The sequence below is a fragment of the Typopeltis vanoorti genome, chromosome 5, assembly GCF_054136105.1.
Source record: "Typopeltis vanoorti isolate ZY-2024b chromosome 5, IOZ_Tvanoo_1.0, whole genome shotgun sequence".
NCBI classification, from domain to species: Eukaryota; Metazoa; Arthropoda; class Arachnida; order Uropygi; family Thelyphonidae; genus Typopeltis; species Typopeltis vanoorti.
The window spans coordinates 106540135-106566582 of NC_143553.1; the positions used below are offsets into that span (position 1 = coordinate 106540135).

At 37.2% G+C, this 26448-nt stretch overlaps 1 protein-coding gene across 5 annotated transcripts in view; it reads right to left on the bottom strand.

Annotated features, from left to right (window-relative positions):
• The window catches only part of LOC150106709 (sodium- and chloride-dependent glycine transporter 2-like), a 626004-nt gene that overhangs the window by 88251 nt on the left and 511305 nt on the right, over positions 1-26448 (bottom strand). For all 5 annotated transcript variants that reach the window (XM_090393293.1, XM_090393295.1, XM_090393296.1 and 2 more), the window contains one exon: positions 13285-13458. In XM_090393293.1, the coding sequence (XP_090249419.1) occupies positions 13285-13458 (174 nt within the window). The remainder of the gene's footprint in view (positions 1-13284; positions 13459-26448) is intronic.

Sequence of the window (26448 nt, forward strand, 5' to 3'; positions counted from 1 at the left end):
CCCAAGTCAAGACACTATGATCACTCTCACCAATTGGTGGCAATGTGGTCATATTTGTTAGACAAATCCTCAGATGTAATTACTAGGTCAAGCACTCTCTGACCCCTAGTATTTTCCATTACATGCTGTCACAGATAGTTATCCCCTTAATAACCGCATAAAATTCAATTCCTTCCTCCCATGTGTCCTCTCCTCTTTCCAATTAATGTTATCATAGTTGAAATCCTCCATAATAATTACCCTCCTTTCACTCATTTCTTCTATTTACTTATGCATAATATCTCCACCATTTATTCCATCACCTGGTTAATTGACATGTTAACTTCAATAAAAGCTTTCCAACAATACTTACTTTTATTAAAGAGAAATATAAATAACTGTAAATTTAGACATCTCCCATATTTATTAAAATTTTTTTAACAAAAGCAAGAAATGCTTCGCTATGATTTAAAAGAATTTATTCATGAAATAGAATTAGTTGAGGAAGAAATAAATTCAAGATTTGAAGATTTTAATAAAACTGAAATGATTGTATCTTTTATCAATAATCCATTTCAAGAAAACTTGAACATCACAGAAATTTCAAATAAAATTAGTGAGCTGTTTGATATAAACCAAGTTGAAGTAGAACTTGAGATAATAAAAATTCAGAATAGTTTACATTTAAAATCAATAAACAATGAAGTCATTTGGAAGTATGCACATGAAAAATTCCCAATATTAACTGATATTGCATGAAAAATTCTGTCGTGTTTCGGATCGACATACTTGTCAGAATCCGCTTTTTCAAATACGACTGCCATAAAAAATCAATTAAGAAACCAAATTATAGATGATCACTTGGATGATTGTCTGCGATTGGCCACTTCTTCATATCAACTTGACTATGAAAATGTTGTGAGGTCCAAACAATGCCAAATTTCACATTAACATTTTTTTTTTTTTTAATCAACCAGCATTTCCTGTAACTTGTGAGTTTGTAATCAATCTGTTGTTTTTTCTAACTTTGGTTTTCCAAAATAGAGAAATAAATATTTATTCCAATATATTTGGTTTTTTTTTTGTTGTATTAAAATAATTAAAAGTGATAAATAAAATTTTTAGTTGTGTATTTGTGCGTAATCAGATATCAGGTTGGAGGAACGTGATCTATATAAGAGAGTATATCGCCGAATAACTTATATATAAGAGAGTAGATCGGCGAATAAGTTTTTATAGAAAAGTAGCTCACGTAGTAAAACAGGTTGAACACCACTGGTGTACAGGGTTATGAAAGTGAGTAAACAGTCAACAGTGAGTAAATACATCACTTGATAAAAGTGATGTATTAGTCAGTTTTGACATCTCTGCCCTTTTCACAAATATCCCAATCAATGACACAATTCTTCTTTTACAGGACAAATCTCTGTCCAATGTTACGGCTCTTTTTGCCCATGTACTACGTTCTGGTTATTTTGTGTGAGAAAATACTTTTTACCTGCAAAAAAGAAGGCAGAGCCATCCATCTCCAATTGCTAACTTTTATGTGGAAGCTTTTGTGCAACATGCTCATCTGGCCCTATGGCTCTCAGACATTAGACACTTTCCTCAGCTACATAAACAAACAACACAAATGCATACAATTCACAACTGAAATTGAGAGTCAGAACATGCTTCCATTTCTAGATACACCTGTCGCACATCTTCCTTCTAGCAGTCTTTCCTTCATGCTTACTGCAAGCTTACACACTGCCCAATATGCACTCATACCAATGTCCAACACAAAATCTAGGTATCATTAACCCTCTAAAACAAACAGGACTTTAAAGGTCAACTGCAATGAGCAAGAAATTAAGAATGAATTAAAAGTTATCAGCAGTACCTTCCTAAAAATCACCCAATTTGTTGGTTCAACCAACAAAAATACTATGAACAAAATTCTTCACCAAACTGCACCTAATATTAAAAAAAAAAACTAGATTACAATAAAACTGTAGCTATTCCATACATAAAGGGTTATCTGATCAAATAAACAGAATACTATAGAAATACAACCTTAATGCCTCCTTTAAACCTCCAGCAAATTAAAGAACTTATTCAACTCCTTCAGGGATCTACTTTCTCCACTGGCTGACCCTGGAGTATACTATATTCATTGCACCTTCAATTTGTCTTATATAGATGAAACTGGATGCACAATTCCCATCCAAAAAAAATAATATAAACGACTCATTAAATTTAACTATGGTAATTCTGGATTTTCTGATCTTGCCCTGAATACTCTATATAGAACTGACTGGAAATGCAACAGATCATTACATTATATTACACTAAAACGTGGTATGAGTGCAAATTTATAAAGGCCTATGAAATTCTAATCAACCACACTAATTTTAACAATAATAATGGCCTAAAAATCCCAAGAATATGGATGCCACATATTCTACCCACATAATCTTTTGTTCTAAGAATTCATTATTACAGTAATCTAAGATCTTAGCCTTAATATAACACACACTTATGTTAAATTATTGATTAGGCCACCAGCATTAAAAGTACCAATATGAATTTGTTCTCTGACAATGTTATAAATAGGATATAGTTGTGATAGCCCCCCCCCCCCCCACTCTCATTGGAGGTCAGGCCAGTAGAATAATGGTTGATCAAATCATTGTCACTTTGGCATACTGTTTAAAATGCAATAAAGCTTGTCTATATATGTGTGTGTGTCCATAATTTTATCAATATGAATGCACAACTGTACAACATTAAAGGTATAACTTCGGCACTATATATAGATTTTTTTTATTATACATTTGGTGGATGATAAAGTAAACTAAGTCTGTTTTCCAGAAGGAAGGGTGAACAGAGTGATATTGAGTGGCTGGGAGTTAGTGGTTGTAGTTAGAATGAATCATTTGATTGGGAAGAGTAAGAATGTGTGGATGGATATCAGTAGATTATTAATGGGAGTGGAAGACACCAGTCTGATAGGAAGAGTAGTTTGTATGCTGCCCAGGTATGATAAAGATGAGTTGTAGTGGACAGCAAAGATCTTGAAAGGAATATAGAAAGGAATGCAGTTTGTGAATGTGTGGATGAGTTTGAGGGATGGATGGTAAGAGCAATGGACTGCATCTAAATGGTTTTAGAGTGAGTCATTTCAAAAAGCTGCTGCTGGGAGGAAGTGTAATGAGTGATGCAAGCAAGGTATCAGCAGAATTCGGAGATAATGTGCATGAGAAGGAGGAAGATCAGTTGAGACCAATGCGATTGTGAATACAGATGAGAACAGGAATATATTTGGACAGGGAAATGGAGTAGATCAGGGAGACGCGGCATAAGGAGAGTGGATTCTGAAAAGTAATAATGAATGCATGTATGGTGATGATATAGTCACCATTCATGCATGGCAATATGGTCAGCATAGGAATGGAAAGCCTGGAATATAGGTGGGGGGGGATAGTTGAGTTCTGAGGGGAGTATATGGGACAATGGGTGAGCAGGAAGGAGCAAGCGTGGAGAAGTCACAGATGATGGGCAGCAGGGGCAGAATTGGTTATATACCAATAAATGATTTGTTATGCTTATTTACAATTTTCCCATATACAGTACTAATGTACTATAGGTGGTTCAACCAACCTCTCATGTATGGGCCCAACATAAAAAAAAAAAGATGAAATTGTTCCACTGATTGAGTTTATTTTCCCAAAAATAGTTGGAATAAGTGAAACATCATAGGATAAGAATAATATCTTGATGGAAATAGAAATGGAAGGATATGATATTTTTCGTGCACACATGAGGAAGAGAGGGATGTGATTGGTGGCTGATGATAGCTGGGGAATTATCTCCATACACGGTTGAGATATGAGGGGAAAAGAGTGGCAGTGATTTTGAAGCAGTATAGTGTGAGACAGAGATTGATAAAATGAAATATTCGGTTGTGTGTTGCTACAGGCTGGGGAATGTGAAGGGTGTAGACAAAGAAATGTACAGGCAACTTGGCTTACTAAGCAAGTGAAGGGGGATTTAAATTTTAGCAGCATTGATTGGAAGAAGAGATAGCATTAGAGAATGAATTTCTTGAGTTCTTAAGGGACAAAAACCTTAGGCAATATGCAACAGAAGGCACACAAGGTTAAAGAGTCTTAGTTCTGGTTATATCATCCAGGGATTTGGTTATACCATCCACGTTACAAAATGTCTCAAAATCTGTTAGGCATGCATGTGATAATTAATAGAAAAATTTTGGAGGTATGAAAGATCTGCAAGTGATGATGGACAGAGACCTGAAGTTCAGGAGCAGCATTGCTAAGATTGTGATTATGGCAATGATGTGGAGGAGGACATTAACATGCAGAAGCAAAGAGGTTATGGTTCTCTTATATAAGGCCTTGATCGGGCTGCATAGACTATTGCACAGATCTGGTCTCTTCGTTTTTAGGGGATGAGGATATCTTAGAAAGGAAGGTGTGTGTGGGTGGGAGGGAGGTGGATCTCCACAAAGATTCACAAATTCAGTGTCAAGTCTATGGAAGGTGAGATATGAAGATAGAAGAGAGAAGATAGACGTCAGAACATTGTGAATAGAATAAGGAGGGAGGAGACATAATTAAGACTTATAAGTTGGTGAAGAGTTGTTACCAATCTAATACAGAGGAGCTTTTTCACATAGTAGAAAAAGAGAGAGAGCAGAAGATAGAAAAAAGAGGCATCCTCTGCTGTAGGAGGAGGGTGTAAGCAAGGAAGTTCTTTGCATGGACAATGGTTGGTGAATGGAGTGTATTGCCTGAAATTATGGTAAATATGGAAACTATGAATGGGTTTGAGGGAATTTAATGATCGTTTTGTGTGAAAATGTGGACCTCCCCCGATGAGTCTTTTGACTCTTTGAAGTCTGATGTTAATAATAATAATAATAATAATGATTCATCTAGATGGATCTTCACCTTATTCATGATCTAAGAAAGTGGCATTAAACTGATATCAGAATCAGAGATATCAGATTTGGCTCTTTGCTTTATGCAGATGACTGAATATAGCTGTAACAAATTTGGTATAAAAATTAGCAAAATAACACAGCAAAACAATGAATATAGATAGAAGCATGTAAAATGGCAGTTGCCTTTTCAAGGGAGAACTATAGAACAAGTAAAATATTATTATTGTTATTATTATTATTATTATTATAATATCTCCATGGAGTCAGAAAACTCGTTGTAGGAGATCTATTATTGACACAATACTATCATACCTCCTTCAATGATGAAGCACTCACAACCACCTCTGGCAGCCACCTAAGCTTAGGAAACAGCTTGGAACTATAACATGGAGGGAGGAGTTGAGCTGTCAGGAAATGAATGCTGCATGGGAACTGATGAAGAAACACATAAAGCATCAATGTATGAATGTATTCCAAAGGCCAAAAGGATGAACAAGGTAGGTGTAAAATGGATGAATGCGGAGCTTAAGCATGAAATCTGAAGAAAAAAAAAGTGCTTTGGAGGAAGTACAAGATGAATAACGATAATAATCAGTTACATGACGAGTATAAAGAACAAGCCAGGAGAACAAGTCAATGTGTCAATGCAGGGAAACTAGAATTATCAGGGCAGATGGTAGCAGGGGTGGCCTCTTGTGGGAATAGCTGCTTGGGAGAAGGGGAATACTGAATCCAGTGAAGTCTGGAGGAGATAATGATAGGTATAGAAACAGTGACATTTTTATTCTTTATACTAATGCCAGGAGTATCTGGAATAAAGGAGATAAACTGGTGGTGCTGATAGCATTAACTGGTCCAAAGATTATTGGGATTTCGTAGATGTGGTTGACGGAAGAAGTATACTAACAGGAATAGAAGCAGCAGGGTACAGCATTATTTGATAAGATAGGAAGGGAAAATGTGGTGGCGGAGTCTGCTTATGATAAGTGAATGAAAGGTTTGAAAGTGGAGGATTTGGAGGGCAATGGTACTAATTGTTTTGTAAAGTAGAAGTAGGCAAGGCAGGATATTTAGTGGGGTGTTGATACAAGCCAAGGAGCATAGAGTGAGGAACACGAGATGTTTAGGCAGGAGCTTGGCAAGTGCAAGAAGAATGATTGTTATGGGAGATTTTAATTACAGTAGTATAAATTGGGAGGAGGAAACTGCATGTAGTAATAAGGGAATGGAATTTTTAGAATTCTTGCAGGATAAATGTGTTCCTTCTACTACAACCTGTAGCAGAAGGAACACGAGGGTCAAGAGTTCTAGATTTGGTCATAGCATCAGAGGAGCTGATAATAACTGAGATGGCATTTATGCCCCCTGTTGGAGAGAGAGTGACCATGTGGTTTTAACTTGGAAGATGAACAGATATGTATCAAAGAGGAGAGAGGAATGTATGTGGAATTATAAAGCAGGTGATTATAATAGTCTTAGATATCAGCTTGAGGCAGTTCCATGGAGGGAGAAACTGGAAGGGTGAGATATTGTTGTTGCTTGGAAAATTGTGAAAGAATGTTTATTAGAAGCAATAGGAAGCTGTATACCATGTGTGAAGAAGAGGACAAAATTTGGTGTAAAGTGGATGACAAACAATATCAAACAGGAACTGCAGGTTAAAAAGAGGTTATGGAAGAGATATAAGGACAAGGGTGGAGAGCAAAATACATGAAGAATATAAGACTCAGGCCAGGAGAGTGACTAGTATGTTAAGGAAGGAAAAGCTGGAATATGAGAAGAGATTAGCCCTGAGATCCAAAGAAAATCCTAAGGAATTTTTTAGCTATGTGGCCATTAGGAGGAGAAATGATTGTGGAAGAATGAAATTGTTGGATAATAAAGTGACTGATGCAAAGGACATAGTGGAATTGTTCAATGAACACTTTATTGAGGAATTTCATCCTGGAGAAGTAGGTTTTAATACTAGAGGGATAGGACAGGTTTGGGGTTTAGAAGTGCAAGAGGAGAGTGTGTTTCAAATACTAAGTACACTGGATGTCAATAAAGCAGTGGGATTGGATGGAATTTCACCATGGGTTTTGAGAGAATGTGCTAAAGAACTGACAGCGCTGTTGACCTGGCTTTTCAAAGAAAGTCTGGCCAAGGGAAAGATACTCAAGGAGTGGAATGAGAGAAAGATAGTGCCATAAGGGTAGTAGGAGACAGAAAGTGTCAAATTTTAGACCAGTTTGTGTTTCATCAGTAGTTGCTAAGATCTTTGAGAAATTAGTGAGCAACCATATACAGCTTTGGGCAAATGAGTCTAATATTATTTGTGAGAGTTCAACATGGATTTGTTGACATAGTGCTCTTGCTTTAGAAATAGGATTGCCTTTTATAATAAAGTGACAAGAGCAGTTGATGAAGGAAAGGCATATTCTGCAATGATTTTGGATTTACAAAGTCATTTGACAAGGTACCACATGATAAGCTGATATTTAAATTGCAACACATGAGTTTAGACGTCAGGTTGGTGAACTGGATTCAGGATTGGCTATCTACTAGGTATCAGAGAGTTGGGAAGGGGTAAATATCAAGGAGGCAAAAGGTTACAACTGGGGTCCACAGGGTTCAGTACTGGGACCTATATTGTTTAACCTTTATATCAATGACATTGTCAGTGAATTGCAAGAGGATGTTCAGTTTTTTGTAGATGATGTGCAGCTGGAAGGGTCATTAGTAATAGTGCAGATGTGGTAGCCTTGCTAGAGGATTTGAATAAACTGGACAGATGGGCAAATGAATGGGGGTTTCAGTTTAATGAAGCAAAATGTAGTCTTGAAGTATGGGATACATCGATGGGAGGCTGCATACTCTGTCAAAGGAACTGCACTGGAGGAAATATTGTAGGCAAGGGATCTGGGAATGATGATTGATAGAAACCTGAAATTTAGGGAACGTATTTCAAAGGTGGTGAAGATAATCCAGAGGATTGCTGCAGTATTGAGAAGGATGCTGACCTGCAGAGATAAAAGAGTTTGTCATTCCATTGTATAAAGCCCTGATCAGACCACACTTGGACTATTGTTCTCAAATAACAAATACGGTAGTATGAGGACTGCGATGTTAGTTATGAAGACCTGCTGAAGGAATGCAACTACAGTGTTTGGCAGATAGAAGAAGGAGATGTGATATGATTGAACTTTTAAACTGTTGAGAGGTAGTTACAGGGTTGACACTGGGGAGTTCTTTTGCGTGGTGGAACAGAGGGAAGGAGCAAGGACAAGGAACCATACCTGGAAGTTAAGAAAGGAAGTTGTGAGCAAAAGGGTGAGGAGTGGTTTATTTGCATGAAGGATGGTTGAACTGTGGAGTGCATAGCCTGATAGAACGGTGAAAGCATGTATGGGCAATGCGTTTAAGTAGTGGTATGATAGACTTTGAGTTTTCTAGGATGGGCCTTACTCCATAGAGGCCTGAATCATAATAGTAATAATTATTATTTTGATTTATATTAAACTGAGGTTTTACTGTAACATGGTAGTTGTTTCCATAATTTTTATGATAATTGATAAATAAATGTATCTTTGCCAGTAAAAGAGAATGGATTCAAATTTACTAATATAGATAATTGAATTAACTTTACCATTATATAGAATTATATTTAAAAACATAAACAATGTTAATCTCCTTTAGAAGAATGTGAGAAGGGATTATTATAACTACAATGGCATCTCCAAGATGTCTGAAGACTTACCATGAAAGCCAACACTAAACATTACTTAATTATACTTCTTGAACTAATTCACTGAAAGAGAACTCACAAGTGAGTTCTCTGCCTGGTAATAAATTCAACTCATTTATCAATTTCCTAGCCAAAGAATCTAGTCATTATGCCTTCACTAATCACTCTTGTACAATTTCCAGTAATGAACCCCCGCCTGGTTCTCCATGCATAGGAAAATTTCTTCAGCATCTACTCTATAAAACCCTTTTTGTAATTTATGTTTCTGTCATAACCCTTTATTTCTGCCTAACTAAACTTTATAATCCACAAACCTTCAGCCTATCCTCATTCAGAGCACATCATAAACCACTCACTTCTGAATTCTCTGAAATTCTTCCACAATCCTGAGAATCATTAGCAAACCTAGATAGATGCAGTTGTCTAGAAAGAGCCTTATACGGAGAAATAATAGCCTCCTTTTCTTTACTTATCAAGTATTCTTCAACATGCAAGTGATTGCTTGATTATTTTGTCCACTTTTGCGATATGCTCTCTGAATTTCATTTCTCTCCCTTTATACTTGACTACATTAAACTGACAATCATTATCCTTTACCTGCACTATCAGTCTATTGAAATCTTGCAGGATCTCTATATTGCTGTCATAAATTATTGTCTTTCCCAGTTTTGTAACATCAAAAAAAAACAACTGAATATTCTCTGTTTCAAATAATTTCCTATAGAGTGTGTGGACTATTGGTCATCTTCTTTCTCTTGTATTCTACTCCACCATTATACTACTCTTTCATTTCTGTCCCTCGACCATCCTTGTATCCATATTGCCAGCTTCATATCCATCCTTCATTCACTCAAATTTACATAATATAGTTTCTAAATAGTCTCCTTTAAAATGCTTTTGCAAGTCAACCAGTATCACTCATGTTCTTTCCTTTATCCAACTCATTGTGACTGCAGATTTGTGAAAGGTAGATAAAAACTACTTATCCTTCACAAATCATAATAAATTTAGTTTAATCCTTTATCCAAGTGTGAGCAAACAAAGTTTGCACCTGAAAGTATCTTCAGGACTGGGTTAAGGTGGTACAACACCAGGACAACTCATTGCAAAGGTGGAGCAAGATACCAACACTCTTATCTCAGTATCTCCTATAATGCAAAACACATCTCCATGCGGATATGTCTAATGTTATGCATTAAGGGAAGGGCCACTACCCAATGCATAACATTAGACATATCCGCACGGAGATGTGTTTTGCATTATAGGAGATACTGAGATAGGAGTGTTGGTAGCTTGCTCCACCTTTGCAACGAGTTGCCCTGGTGTTGTACCACCTTAACCCAGTCCTGAAGATACTTTCAGGTGCAAACTTTGTTTGCTCACACTTGGATAAAGGATTAAACTAAATTTATTATACTCTAACCAAGTGAAAAATAAACTTTCAAAACCTTCACAAATCAGTGTGCACTCCCTCCATAAAGTATCATATTCCTATCTGTCCATTCCTGAATTTGGCCCTCAACCAACTTTTCTAATACTTCAACCATGCAGTTTATAATTTGCTACCTCAATCTTGGAATCTCCATTATGTAATGTAACTATTTTGTCCTATGTCCACATACTTGGGACCATACTAAATCTGAAACTTAAACAGCTTGGTTAGATGCACCACAAGTTCTCTTGTACCAACTCATAACACACAGGCTAATATGCCATCCAATCCCAAGACAATATTCACATCAATTTAATGCAACCTAAGCCTCTAGTTCATTTGCATCTATTATCGCATGATGTCATTGCAATATATCCACTTGGACGATGCACCCCTACAAAGTGATCATTAAGTAATCCATCCAATAATATTCTACCCTAATTATTCATTCTATACTTTCCGCATTGGAATTTTAATGTGGCTGCCTCAGTTATGGGCAAATCCTTTGAGGCTATCACCAGATCCAGCACCCTCAAATCACTGGTACCTATCTGTTACATGTGTTTTTTTCAAGGATGGCCCCTAGTTCTCCCACTACCACCAACACACCTTTTCTGAAAAATTTTCTCTGTATTAATCTTGTAAAATCTAGTAATTTGTATGTCTCAATCATATCACCCCTTTTCCACCTATCAACCAATTTCTGCAACCCATAAATCTTCAATCTGTTCTCATAAGGTATAATTTCATCACATGCTGTCTGAGGTAATTATCCCTTAGTAACTGTATAAATTCCATCCTCCCTTGTGTCCTCTCCTTCTTCCAATCTATGTTCCCATAGTTGAAATCCCCCATAATAATTATCCACTCTCTACTCACTGAGCCTATTTTCCAATGCATACTATCCCCATCATCTTTTCCATCCCCTGGTCTGAAACAGTCCAACTGTATATTTTGTTCTGGTGGCTAGTATCTTACATCAAATAGTTTCAAATGTGCTATTTTCATGCCTGCAGTTGAACTTCTATTCTCTTTGGTTGCAGTTCGTCGGCTATCATCAGTTACACTCTCCATCCCCATTCTTTTCTCTCTATCCTCCATGAGCACATTATATCCTTCACATTCTATCCCGCTAACTATAACATCTTCTCTCAGCCATGACTCACTAATGCAAATATCCTTTATCCAGAATGAACTAACCAATGCCAAAAATTCCTTCCCCTTCTTCTGAATGCTTCTGACATTATTGTACATAGAGTACAAAAAGCCCCTTAGGCCTACTTCTGTCCTGACGCTTTGTACTAAGTATCCCATTCTGATTTGTTACCAGTGGTACTAAATTAGGCATTTTATGCACATTCTTACACTCAACTGCCTCACTTATATCTGCATATCTACTCAGCAGCCCCCCCCCCCCCCCCCCTAAAAACTCTAGTTTCCCTGATTTTCCTCACCCACTTTCACTTCATTTCAACAACAATTTTTCATTTTTACAGACTCTGAACACTAAATCCATTCAGGTGCGAACCATCTTTCTTGTATAAGTCCTTTTGCCCATCAAACTCACTCCAGACATCCGCAAACTCCACATTATTCTTCCTGCCTAACCTACACACTGAGTCATTCAATATTATGGCCTTTTTTTCAGCTCTACTCTGCCATAGCATGGCAACAGACTCGCTATCCTTACTTTCTCACTCTTTCCTTTTGCTACTTCCAGTAATTCTTTCATTTTCTCCCTCATGCCATACTTTTCTCTTTTCAAATCATTCATTCCAGTTAAAACAATCAACTCTTTCACTTTACTCTTTTGCACTCTGCTAACATCATTAATTTTTGCACCTAGGAAGCACAATTTTGCCATTCTCTCACCAGTCATACCAATTATGATAAAATCGCCATACAAGACTCGCTCCTTGATGTTTCCTCTCTTTTAGTCAAGCACTGATTTCTTTTTTTCTCACACTTCTTTCTCTGATATCAGCTAACCTACTCGCCAGACATTTCTGCATTTGTTGCAGCTCCTATTTTGTTCTGTGTATCATTCTGCTTAACCAAGTTATCTCCCTCATTACAGCCAATGATTTATTCTTTACATCTGGTAAACTACTATTCTTTTAATCAATACTTTTGCTCACTCGCTCTCTCTCTCTCTCTCTCTCTCTCTCTCTCTCCCTCTCCTGCAATTGTGTGACTTTTAACCCCTGTTTCAATTCTATCTGCCATTACACCATCACAGACATTTTCACACATTTTCTCTGTTCCATCCACTACTTCAATATCACAACCTGACCCACTAATACCAATAATTCTGACTAACTAGAATTAACCAACGCTCAAATCTCCTCATTCTTGATTCTTCTGGCATTAATTTATATGAATTGCAATGCCATCAAAGGTAGTTGTAGTCACAACTATCTTTGATTCTTGCAATGATTATCATATTCATATTTCCTTTGATCGAATTTTTTATTTTATGGAGGATGAGGAAAGGACAAGAGCATCACTGGAATCTGAGAATGAATGCTGCTAAGAAAAAGGGGGGGAGGAATCTAAATTTTTCTTTTATCGAGCAGTGTGTGCAAGCAGTGTGAATGAATTCAAGATCAAGTATGACAGTTGGTGTGTGTGTGTAGTATGTCGCCTCCCTCGATGAGTCCATGACTCCCTGGAGGTCTCTCTTAATAATAATAATAATAACCAAAACCTGAGAAACTATGTTTTGTATTTTTCATTCAATTATATGTTCAAACTTGTTCACCTGAGGAATACGTACACAAATTCTTACCTACATTTCCCTAATAGTAATTTAGTTGCCCTGATCTAATTGCACTATCACTCTCTCTCACTAAACTATATACTTTCTCAGGCATTCAACTCCAAATTCAAGCACTCGATCAGTACTTTCATCTATCAAATTCATTTTATACATCTAAAAACTCCACATCATTCTTTCTGCATAACCTATGCAAACATTTCCTCTTCTTTTCAATATGGCGATAGAATCAACATCTGAACATGTGAACTCTTCATTTTTGTTTGTTCCAGTAATTCGTTCATATTTGTACTTATAATTTCAAATCATTTGTGTCCACACTAAAACAGTCAGCTCTTTCATTCTCCTCTATCATTTCCATTCTCTTATCATGCAATTGCCACAGAGTAATGAAAAACAACTTACAAAAAAAAAAAAAAACTTACTTTGTAGATAGTAAGATGGCGATTTTTAAAAAATATTTCATGTATGGCTCCACATGGGATTGCCATCATGGGAACAAGTGCCATTAGACAGCCAACAACATTACTCCATAAAGGAAAGACATACGTTCCAAGTTTCAATGCTTCATAATTGATCCAGCCGAGCAAGAGTAAGACCTGAAAGAAGCAATGAAAATATCACCGAAGTGGTTAAAAATAGTATTTTTTTTTGTTGATTAGCAAAATTAATTACTTTATTACTTCATGTGAACCTTCGTGTGGGTGTCCTCAACACACACACACACATATATATGTATATGCATATCAAGGAAGTGGAATTTAATGCCTTACCAGTAGTTCTTATCATTAGCCTCATGGCTGTGAATGAATATTATGACCTCTGTGCAGAAAAAAGAATATTATAAATTTAAGAAAAAATGCAGGTAACACACCTGGTAGGAAGATAATATACTATTCTACCAAAAGGCATGGAACAGATGCATATATAAATGTCATTACTGACAATTGGTTGCACTTAGTACATCTTGGAACTTTGAACTAATTTTCAAAAAAAGTGATAACCGTGTTCCACTTATTCATTAAACTATTAGTAAATTTTACTAAGCAAAAAGGATCTTAAATTGTCCACTGCTATGTTCCAATGTTACTCTCTTCAGACCATGCATTTATGATCACTGTTTTGTGGCATAGAGCATCAGCATGTTGGAAGAGTCAGTACCAGAAAGCTGCCACAATGTAGGACATGCACAATTGTCCAGAATCAAAGCAGACTCTGTGCATTAGGAATGTTATAAATCTATTCCATGCCACAAGAAGCAGCCCACAGGTTTGGTGTTACCGTGTTGGATCATCCTGTAATATGGAATATGTGTCACTTTCAAGTAGTAGAAGCATCTTGTTATGATATTCTTCAGTATCGAGGATAACTATGGCATTACCTTTATGCTATGTAGATGATGTTTTTATTATATGGAGTCATGGTGAAAACTCTCTCATGACTTTTCTTCATCATCTAAATAACCAGCATCCAAATATAAAATTCACGGCAGAACTAGCACATGATAACTCCCTTCCTTTCCTGGATATAAAACTCTCATGCTGTTCCAGAAAATTTAGAATCTCTATGACAGAAAACTAACGCATACTAATAGATATCTTCACAGTCTTTCTCATCATTTTCCACCACAGAAACTTGGAACTATTTCCACTTTGGGACACAGAGCTCTCTATTTTAAATGATCCAGATGAGCTTCAAAAAGAAATTAATCACCGCATATTTTTGAACAAAATGGTTATCATAAAAGAACAATTAAGAAATTTCTTATAGATCCTCCTGGGCACCACGATACAGAAACTACCAATTTTAAAAATTGGCAAAAGTCCTTCAAAAGTACATCAGGACATTATTCACCACTCTTCCGAAAATCAGATATCTTATAAGCCATCCTAAACCTAAGCATCATAATCTAAAATATCCTAGCATATATAAACTATGGTGTGACTGTAATGTTCCTTATTATGGTCAAACTAATAAATCCGTTGAACTTCACATGGAGGAGCATAAAAGAGACATCTCCTATAAAATATCAAATGCTAGTTCTCTTCTCTAACAATCCTCATGATAATTTTAAAGGTCACTCAGTTTCCTGGGATAGATCTGAAAACATTTTCCATTGCAAAAATGAATTTGAAAGAAAGATAGTGGAATCCAGGGAGATCATCCTTAATCCTGAGCATTTGAACAATAATTTGAGCTATAACATCCCTGAGAGCCATACTGCTGTTGTTCAATACTGGCGTTCTCAAGGGTCTACTACCACGCATACAATAAACAATGGCACGTAAATAGAACAACTGGAATTTTAATACGTTTTTTATTTTTAATTATCTAATACAATTAACCTGTGCTTCTCAGTTTTCTTAATATCTTCAGTCTTTTATTGTTTCTTCTGCCTACAAAGATACCTGATGAAGGCCATAATAAGCCAAAATTAGTTGTATCATTAAAGTTTTCTAACTTATTCTTAGTTTGTTAGTCATTAAATATTTAAAAAAAAAAAAAAAAAAATATATATATATATATATATATTATCCACAAACAGTTGTAAATCTATATGATGAGCTGGATTTGTAAATCCAGTGAGGAGTACTGGATTTACCTACTTATTTTCCTTACTCATTGTTGCATGTAAACTGTAATATGTTGTAAACTGAGGATACGCTAGTTTGAAATCCAGCACAATATAAGCCAGTTAATAAACATCCTTTTAAAAGTCAGTTTCATTTTGTGTTGTAATATTGTTAAAATAAATTATGAATTATTTAATATGGTTTTCAAATTTATGTATTAATTGTTTTATTTGATTAAATAATACAATTTGTTTTTCCAACAGCGACTTATGGATGCAAGACTTGGAACCTAAAGAAGTCAGATAAAAAACGGATATCTGCTTTTGAGATGTGGTGTTACAGAAGGCTGTTGAGGATATCATATACTGAAAGGTGTACAAATGAATGGGTGTTAGAAAAGATTAGTAGAACTTTAAGGCTCCTTAAGGATATTGACAGAAGAAAGTTAAAATATTTTGGACACATAGAAAGGATGGAAGGAGGACTTCTCAGAACAGTAATAGAAGGTAAAGTTCCTGGAAAAAGAGGCAGGGTTAGACCATCAATGAGATGGATGGCATGTGTGGAGTGGCTGATCTTCAGAGAGTTGAGGCTGCCAGAAAAGCAAACAACAGGACTACATGGCGAGGTCTGGTGTGGAACATCATCGAGCATCGGAGTGACCATACGGCATCTGTAGATGCCCAGTGAACATAGAGAGAAATTAAATATGGTATTTTATTTAATATTTAGTGATTAATACATTTATTGGTTGTTTAGTGATTAATACAACTAGGAGTAATCATGGACAAAGACCTGAAATTAATTTTGTTTGCACAAGTTCTGAAGACGTCACATTGGATAATGGCAATGATTTGGAGGACCCTGACAATGGTTATGATACCATTGTATAAGGCATCGATCAGGCCTCATATGGATTATTGTGCACAGATTTGGTCGCCTTCTCTGGAAAGGGTCCAGAGAAGATTCAAAAAGGTGGTCAGTGGTCTTTGGAATGTGGAGTATAAAGACAGATTGAGAGAATGAAGTTGCAGAGCCTCATGAATAAGAGGAAAGGGGATGGATATGATTGAGACATATAAGCTAGTCAGGGGTTTTTATTGCATCGATATGGAGGAGATTTTTTCATAGAATGGGAGAAGGGAGCTAGGACAAGAGGTCATTGCTGGAAACTATAAGGAGGGTATGAGCAGAGGAGTAGGTTCTTGTTGAGTGAGTGGAATGCATTGCCTGAGTGTGTTGTGGGTGTAGACACATTTAATCAGTTTAAGGCACAGTTGGATGTGCACTGTGTGCGATAGTGTGTACTGCCCACAACGAGTCTCAGACTCCATGGAGGTCTATTGTTAATAATAATAATAATAATCTTTTAGTTAGTGTATTTTTTTTCTGATCAGGTGCAGATGGTGAATGAATTTAAATCATGGTATGTAGACATTGTGGAAGGGTTACTTGCAATAGATATTTTGATTCCGTGGAGGTCTGAGGGTAAGATGATTATATTATATTGCATTTGTCATGCATTATTAATTTTGTGGAACAGTTATGGAAATGTTAATGGTTAAATGATAGGCATGGAATGAGGATGATATGATGTTTAGAGTGCAAAAGGTACTATAATGGGTATGAATTATGGAGCAATTAAGTGCAAGCATTAGATGCTGATAACATCATGCTTTCTTCTGGATGATTTGCCATTGTTACCTCAAGGTAAAAAAATTATCTTCCCTTGCTGAGAAAGGTTCTTCACATCCTAAATGTTATTCAACTCCAAATCTTTTCAACTGAAGGACAAATGTTGCAATGTAAAGCACACCTGAACATACACCTATTACAAAATACCACTAGATACAATAAACCAGGACTTTCAACCTACTGCATGTCCACTTGTCATGCCATATTTGACTGCTTTTTCCCATTTCATTTACTATCATTACTTGCACATTTTCCTCAATTTTCTGACTACTCCCAGTGAAACTAGTCCCCTTTTTGAAATATGTCAGCCTATCATCACACTTCACACTTTCTGTGTCCTGATATGCACTTCCTTACAGATGCTGTTTTCAGAATCTCTAACACTAATGGTAAAACATTTGTGTTATACCATTATAACACTAATGGCAGCAAGAACACAAATCAACAAAATTAGGTTGGCAAACATCACAAAAGAATTGTATCCAGCCTAAGAATTGAAGCACTATTATAAGGAATGAAACCATACTAAACAATTTAAAACACCGATTTCTTAGCACATTTTGAAACCACTGCTACATTCACCAATAATACTGAAGTGACAAAATTTCCTGAATCTGACTGCATACTCAACATTCCAAAGACCAGAAACCACTTTAGTCAATTGCCTCTGTATTTTTTTTCTAATATCTCTTCATTCATGAAAACCAGGTGACCAAGTATGTGCACAGTAATCCACATGTGGCCAGATCAAAAGTATATACAATGGAACGCATCATTGTTCTCTGTATCATTGCAATAATCAACTGTGCTGCCTCACAATTTCAGCAATGTGTGCCTTTAATTTTAGATCCTTATCTTCAACCCAAGATCTCTCAACTCCTCTGCCTCCTCTAAGATATTCCCCACCATGCAATTGTACCATCTTTTTTTCTCAAATTTTAAAACCTAATGCTTTGCAACACTGAACCTTATTTATCAGCCTCACTGATTCAAGTCATCTTGCAAAATGGTAGAATGGCCTCAAACACACAGGGATTGTTGTGTTTGCATACAAATGTATGGAATATTCGAAATGAGAGAGCTGAGTTTTTGCACTGATTGAGCCAGAATGCCCAAAGATAATTGGAATAAGTGAAACTTGGGTGTCTGAGGGAGAAGTGATGACAGTAATCAAAATAGAAGGATATATAATTTTCTGAAAGGATAGATATGTGAAAAGAGGAGGGGAGAGTGTTGCGAATGATTGCATCTGCAAAGTGTGGAAGTTGATAGTGCATGCACAGATTATGAGTGGTGTGAAGTTGAAATAAACAGCTTAGTATATCTGATAGAAAGATCTTATAGGCCAAGAAATGGAGAGAATACTGATTGTGAAATGTTTAGGCAAATTAGTTGGGCATGTAAAAAGAAGATGATCCTGATGGGTGAGTGAGTTTGTGGAATTTCTGAGAGATAAGTATCTTAAGCAGCACTTGATTGAATCTACTAGAGGCTTTTAATGTTTTGAATTTGGTGATAACTTCACAAGATGTAGTTGTTAATGAAGTGTTGACACTGCCGCTGGCTGGTGAGAGTGATCATCAGGTACTTGTTTGGGAAGTGATGAAACAAGAAAAGGTCACTGCATAGGGTCATTATGTAGAAAGCTAACCCAGCATCAGTATGTTAGGTAGATGAGCTGAGCAGAAAAAATGTTGACAATGCATAGAAAGTTGCAAGGCATAAAGTATCTGACAAAAGCAATATATTACTGCAACCCTTGGCATGCAGTAATACATTGCTTAGTAGGAGTGAAATGGATGAACAGTGAAATCAAGCAAGCTGTGCTGGAAAATAAAATGTTATGGAGGAGGTACAAGACAGTTGGTGGTGATCAGATCCATGAAGAGTATAAAGTGTATTCAGGCTAGAAAGGTGATGAGCATGGTAAAGAACAACAAGGTGGAGTATGAGAGGAGATTGGCTAGTCAAGCCAAGGTTTGCTGAAGGGATTTTTCCACTATATGGCAAGCAAAAGAAAGAATAATTATTGCAGCTTGGCACTGGTGGAGAGTCATGGTAGCAGAATAACAGCAGCAAAGAATATAGTGGAATTATTGAATGAGTGCTTTATCAATAATATCATACTAGTGTAAATGATGCTGTGCAACATATAGAAGAGAGGCAAATATTAGAAGAATTGGAAGTGAAATTATTAGAGTTGGAAATTCAACCGCTCCAGACAGTAATAAACCTCTCTTCCAAAAGGCTCAACGACGATGCCGTCAGCGCCCTTTGCCTCGGCCATAATTTTGCCGTCGCTCCGAAGGAAGTGCCGGTGCTTGACGTAATGGTGAACATCGAATGGAATCAGTCGCTTACCGTCGGAGATAGCTAACAACATCAGGCTTGACGTAGCCAACATCCTCGCGCATTCTTCTCCGCCAAAAAGTAATTTATCATATGCCCAACGCACGGCTCTCCTGAAACTACGTAAAGAAAAAAGTATCGTCATCACCAGAGCGGATAAGGGTAATGCCACAGTCGTTCTTAACACCAGCGAATATAAGCGTAAAATGAACATTATCCTCCGCGATCGCGCTACCTACATCCCGCTAGAACACGACCCCACAAAAACACAAGTTAAAAAACTTAAAATTTTACTCAAAAAAGTATCTTCCTGGCCCCCAGATGTCACGAAAAAACTTAAACCTTTCCGCTCCCGTCCCCCCCCCGAATATACGGTTTACCAAAAATCCACAATCCCAACTCCCCACTCAGGCCTATAGTAGATGCTACCAATGCACCTTGCTATAGACTATCTAAACAGCTGGCCAACTCTCTGATCCCCCTCACCGGAAGGTCCCCTTCCTATATAAAAAACTCGGCCCACTTTAAAGCCCTCACAGAAAATTTAACCTTGAAGAAGACAGACATATTGGTAAGCTTTGATATCTCCTCTTTGTTTACCAATATTCCCTTAATTGACACCTTATCTCTCTTAGAAAAGGTTTTTCCCTCTGACATCTTAGATCTCTTTTCCTTTACCATTAACTCTGGATATTTCTCTTGGAACAACAAAATCTACAAGCAGATAGAAGGAACTGCCATGGGTTCCCCCCTCTCACCCCCCCCCCCCCCCTTGCCAATTTCTATATGGAAGATTTCGAAAAACGAGCCATAGACTCAGCCCCACTCAAACCCTCTATCTGGCTAAGATATGTAGATGATGTGTTCTCTATTTGGCCTCATGGCCCAGACACGTTAGACTCCTTCCTCAGTCATCTCAATAGTCTACATCCAAGAATCCAGTTCACTATGGAAAAGGAAAAGAACAATTGTTTACCCTTCCTAGACACCTTAGTCACACACCTGCCTAATGATACACTTACCTTCACCGTATACAGAAAACCCACACACACACAGGCAGATACATTCACAAACTCTCCCACCACCACCCCTCTCAACAATATGGCATTATTAAAACTCTTACCAAGAGAGCCCACAATCTTTGTTCCAGTGGAACCGCCCTCACTAATGAGCTTAACCACATACACAGCACTTTCCTCTCCAATGGCTACAGCGATCACAGTATCAAAAAAATAATCAACTCCTCCCCCATTCCCCTTCCTTCTCGTCAACAAGATTTTAAAAATGCCATCACCATACCCTACATCCGTGGCACATCTGAAAAAATAGCCAAGATACTAAAACAATACAATCTACACATTACAATCTACAATACAATCTACCCTTCCAATTCTGGATAAGGGTAGCCCCACCGCAAACTGGCTACCCTTATCCGTTCTACGAAAGATCAGCTCCCTCCTCTCTCTCTCTGCCTGGAGTTTACAAAGTACCCTGTTCCTGTAAGCTGGCATACTTTGGACAGACAGGCAGATCAGCATCCATCCGTCTAGAGGAACACAAGTCTTACATCTTCAAACACAACTATGGCCATTCAGGCTTGGCTGACCATGTTTTGGACACCACCCACAGAGTATCATGGAAGAAAACCACCATGCTCCACCACAGCAAATTCAAGAAAGAGAGACTTTTCTTAGAAGTAGCAGCAGCTCTCAAAAACCAACCAAATCTCAATAAATATGGGTGCATTAAGCTTCCGAAGATTTGGGAAACACTCATCACCAGAGTTCCCACCTTACATTCCAGGCCACCTACTACTGCCCTTAGAGGGCGCTCTACCTAGATAGGACTTTAGTGTCACCCACGTGGTTGGGCTTAGTATTGTTTGTTATTTGTGCATATGTTACATTAATTTTTTTGTAATTCCCGTAGATGTCCTAGTGACTAGGACGAAATATAGGAAGCATTAAAGTCTATTTTAATTCTTTTTAAGTGTTGTAAAAATATCCATTAAGCCTCCAACATGACTTCAAAGAGAATGTTGCTAATGTCAACCGAATTCTGAGTCTGTATTCACTAATGTTTCTAACACTTTAACCACAACTCAAGACACAGAGACTGGCCTAAAATTTGAAACCTTAATCTCATCACCTCCTTTATGATACAGAACAATTTTGCACAATTTTCCACTAGCAGAACAGTTTTGTCCTCTTTTTCTTTCTTAGGAACTTCGCCTAATCTGAGACTCATGTTAAAAAGGTACATCATATCTGGCATTAACTCCCTGAAACATTTTCTCAGTACACATACCATCAAGATATACCATCAATACCTACAAAGTTTACTCATTTCTTCATATGTCTCCTGCTCGTTCACCATCAGTGGCTCCTTCTCTCTTCCCATTGTACTCAAGTTCTGCAAGATGTCATATTCATGAGGATGAAATGCCTTTATGAATTGCTCATTTAATATTTCAACTATATCATCTGCATTTGTTATCACTCTACATTTTCACCAACCAATATCATCTTTCTACATATCAAAAGAACTCCGTGGGATTTTTTTCAACCTCGTGAGCTAACTGTTGCTTATACTGCACTTTTGCCACCCTTACCAAGTGAGTCACATTCCTTGCTTACTTGCTCTTTGTACTCCTCATGATACTGATTATTACCCAGTCAACTAGTGCTGCCTCCATAATGCCTCATCTCTTCATTCATTCAATTCATCTACCTTATTTAACCTCCTAAACTTTGAAATGCATTCAGACATTGCCTCTATCAGGTAGCTCTTGAGTTGGGCCTAAGCATCACTGATTTCCTTTCCATCCAATCCCTCATTCCATAATATAGCTGCAAACTGTCTTCCATGACCTATCTCAATCTCCTAGAAGACCTCATATGGCTGGCCACAAGTGGTCACTGTCATCAACTGGAGATAACCCACTTATAATTAGGGTTGCCACCTTTTGGTAAGTCTAAAGAGGGACACACTTATTGAATATGAAAGTCTTCCCCTCCCCTAAATGCAAATGAAAAAGCCACAGTTGAATATGTAATTCTAACCTTATAAAAAATTAAAAGAATGAATAAATTGGTACCGGTATTAGTGATTTAATAATATTTGTATTTTAAAGTTTAATTTGTATGATTTTACCTTAAAAATGAACAAAATTCACTATAATATAACTTGAAACACTTTTACTGGGGAGAAAATACTGAGGAGCACAAGTCTACCTGTTCTTGAAATTCAAAATTTGAAACTGTACTTCTTATTTGATTTGACTGCTTCTAAAAGCTGTCTGTTTTGTTTCACTCTCACAAAATAGTCCTCACAAGTATCTGTAACATTTTTTGAAATGATGATTTCACTTTTTATGAGGTCAGCTGAGCGCTTGTTTCTTGAGTCTGTCCATTTTAAGTTCATAAGAGAGAACACCTTTTCTGCAAAGGCATTACTACCAGGAATGATTAAAACAAACCGTATGAGCTTATAGAGATTGGGAATGTTTTCTTTACCAATATTCTGAATGATCTCCTTCCATTTCATACCTAAGGTCTCGCCAGGTGTGTAGTCCACTTTAGTGGTATTTATTTTGTCACAACTCAAGCAGAATTCCTCGTATAACTCATCCAGGCTAATATCGGATTCTAAATTAAGTGCCTTCACAGTCTCTTTGAGATGCTTGAAAGACAATTCACTTTGGAGGTTTAAGTTCTTCAGCAGACTAAAAAGATTGTTTTCTGTGAAGTCAAATGATTTCTCCAAATGGCTTAAAGCTTTCTCATAGAACTTTAGAAAATCTGACTCGCACTGATTACTTTCTTGAGGGATCATGGCTTCTAATACCTCTTCAGTGGCATTTCCAAAGAATCTGTGCTCTTGTCTTTTAAGAAGTTTAATATAATAAATTTAATCTAACAGGTAAGCTTAGGTGTTGATGGTTATTCATGACTTATTTTTCATGGTATTAACAACACCACACACTTTTATCAACAAAGATGTTTAAAATATTAACACTTATATTTCGCTGATTTTCAACTCAGCATCATCAGAGCACAACACACTTGCAAACGCGACAGTGAGTGAGTGAAACAATATAATTGCACAAGACAAAAGATCTAAAGTCCTATTCTTGATGCCCTCTAATGAAAAAAAAAAACTTATCCAGGAGTTTTTCTTGGGATAACTGTCTTCCAAATTTTGGGAAAATTAATGCAACCATATTTGTGAAGGTTGGGAGAATTCTTCAAAGCCATTGCTGACTCAAAAAATAATCTTTCAGATCTATAACGACTCCTAAATGGCACATTCGTTTTCCTCCATCTAATCCTGTGTGAAGGAGTGTCCAAAGCGTGGTCTACTAGTCCCGACTTGCCATAGTAATAGTAGCGAATGTATCTTTCATGTTCTTCCAGGCGGATGTTCACTGATCTTCCTGTTTACCCATAATAGGCTAAGTCACAGTTGCACAGAACTTCATACACTCCTGGGTGTGCTAAAGGGCGAAGTTTATCCTTGGGCGAGTGGATCAGAGATGCCAGCTTGACATGAGGTTTGAAAGTGGTGCGAAGGCCATGTTTCAACAATACTTTGGCTATCTTTTCCGATGTACCTCTGATATAGGGAATAGAAATGGTTATGTTGTATTCTTGTGTATTAGGGGAGGGCAGTGTAATGGGCCTATGTAGTATTTTATCTATTTTGTAGGGATTGGCCGTTGGCTAAGAATGTATGGCGCAGGTATTGGAGTTCAGTAGTCAGAGCTGTATCGTTAGAACAAATGGCTCTGGCTCTGTGTGTAAGTGTTTTTAAAATGCTGTACTGTTGAACTGGATGATGATGTGATTGTTTATGTAGATATCTTCCTGTGTGTGTAGGCTTTCTGTAAATAGAAAAAGATAGTGATCCATCTGAAAGGCGGATGACTAATGTGTCAAGAAATGGTAAACAGTTATTTGATTCTTTTTCTACTGTGAAGTGAATTTTGGGGTGTTGGCTGTTTAGGTGGGTGACAAAAGCATCCAAAGTGTCTTGTCCATGGGGCCAGATGGCAAACACATCATCTACATAGCGTAACCACACTTGCGGCTTGCATGTAGCTGTGTTAAGTACTTTGTTTTCAAAGTGTTCCATGTAAAATTTGCTAACGGGGGAGAGAGGGGGGGGAACCCATAGCAGTACCATTAATCTGTTTGTAGAATCCCCCCCCCATGTAAAGTAACCTGCATTCATGGTAAATTGAAATAATTCAAAAATATCTGGAGGAAATTTAGACTTCATTAAATCAAGAGTGTCTATAAGTGGAGCATTGGTAAATAAGGTGACATCGAAACTAACCATTTCTGAATCTTTTAGGATTAGATTTTTAACCAGTGTTTTGAAATGGATTGAATTTTTTTAGAAAAGTAGAGGAGTTGCTAGTAAGGGGGGGGCAAGCGACTTGGCTACATGCCCGGCCAGTTTATATGTGGGACTATCTATGCTATCAACTATGGGGCGTAGGGAGATATTAGTTTTGTGGATAAACAATCACATCATCATCCAGTCCAACAGTACGGCATTTTAAAAACACTGACACACAGAGTCAGAGCCATTTGTTCTAACGATACAGCTCTGACTACTGAACTCCAATACCTGCGCCATACATTCTTAGCCAACAGCTACAATCCCTACAAAATAGATAAAATACTACATAGGCCCATTACGCTGCCCTCCCCTAATACACAAGAATACAACATGACCATTTCTATTCCCTATATCAGAGGTACATCGGAAAAGATAGCCAAAGTATTGTTGAAACATGGCCTTCGTGCCACTTTCAAACCTCATGTCAAGCTGGCATCTCTGATCCGCTCGCCCAAGGATAAACTTCGCCATTTAGCACACCCAGGAGTGTATGAAGTTCCGTGCGACTGTGACTTGGCCTATTATGGGCAAACAGGAAGATCAGTGAACATCCGCCTGGAAGAACATGAAAGATACATTCGCTATTATTACTATGGCAAGTCGGGACTAGCAGACCACGCTTTGGACACTCCTTCACACAGGATTAGATGGAGGAAAACAAATGTGCTATTTAGGAGTCGTTATAGATCTGAAAGATTATTTTTTGAGTCAGCAATGGCTTTGAAGAATTCTCCCAACCTTCACAAATATGGTTGCATTAATTTGCTAAAAATTTGGGAGAAGGTTATCCTAAGAAAAACTCCTGGATAATTTTTTTTTTTTTTTCGTTAGAAGGTGCCAAAAATAGGACTTTAGATCTTTTGTCTTGTGCAATTATATTGTTTCACTCACTCACTGTCGCGTTTCCAAGTGTGTTGTGCTCTGATGATGCTGAGTTGAAAATCAGCGAAATATAAGCGTTAATAAAACATCTTTGTTGATAAAAGTGTGTGGTGTTGTTAATACCGTAAAAAATAAGTCATGAATAATAAATTTAGTTTAATCCTTTATCCCAGTGAGAGCAAACAAAGTTTGCACCTGAAAATATCTTCAGGACTGAATATAGTGTTGTACTATCTTACCATGGTAAGTAGTACAACACCAGGCAACTCGTAGCAAAGGTGGGGCAAGCTACCAACACTCCTATTCCAGTATCTCCCATTACGCAAAACACATCTCCTTGTGGATATGTATACTATTCTGCATTAAGGGATTGGCCACTACCCAGGCTACTTTCGACCTTTATTGAGGTCTCTTCAGTGGGAGCCAGGCCCAGAGTTGGAGATACCAGGCAGAAACAGTAGCAAGGTCATCTTTACCTATAGGAGTTGCCAAAAGGTTTGCCACCTTTTTTTTTCATTAAATTACTCTGGATTTAGAGAAAGATGATGAAAGTTTATTTTTCACTAGGTTAGAATATAATAAATTTAGTTTAATCCTTTATCCCAGTGAGAGCAAACAAAGTTTGTGCCTGAAAATATCTTCAGGACTGAATATAGTGTTGTACTATCTTACCTTGGTAAGTAG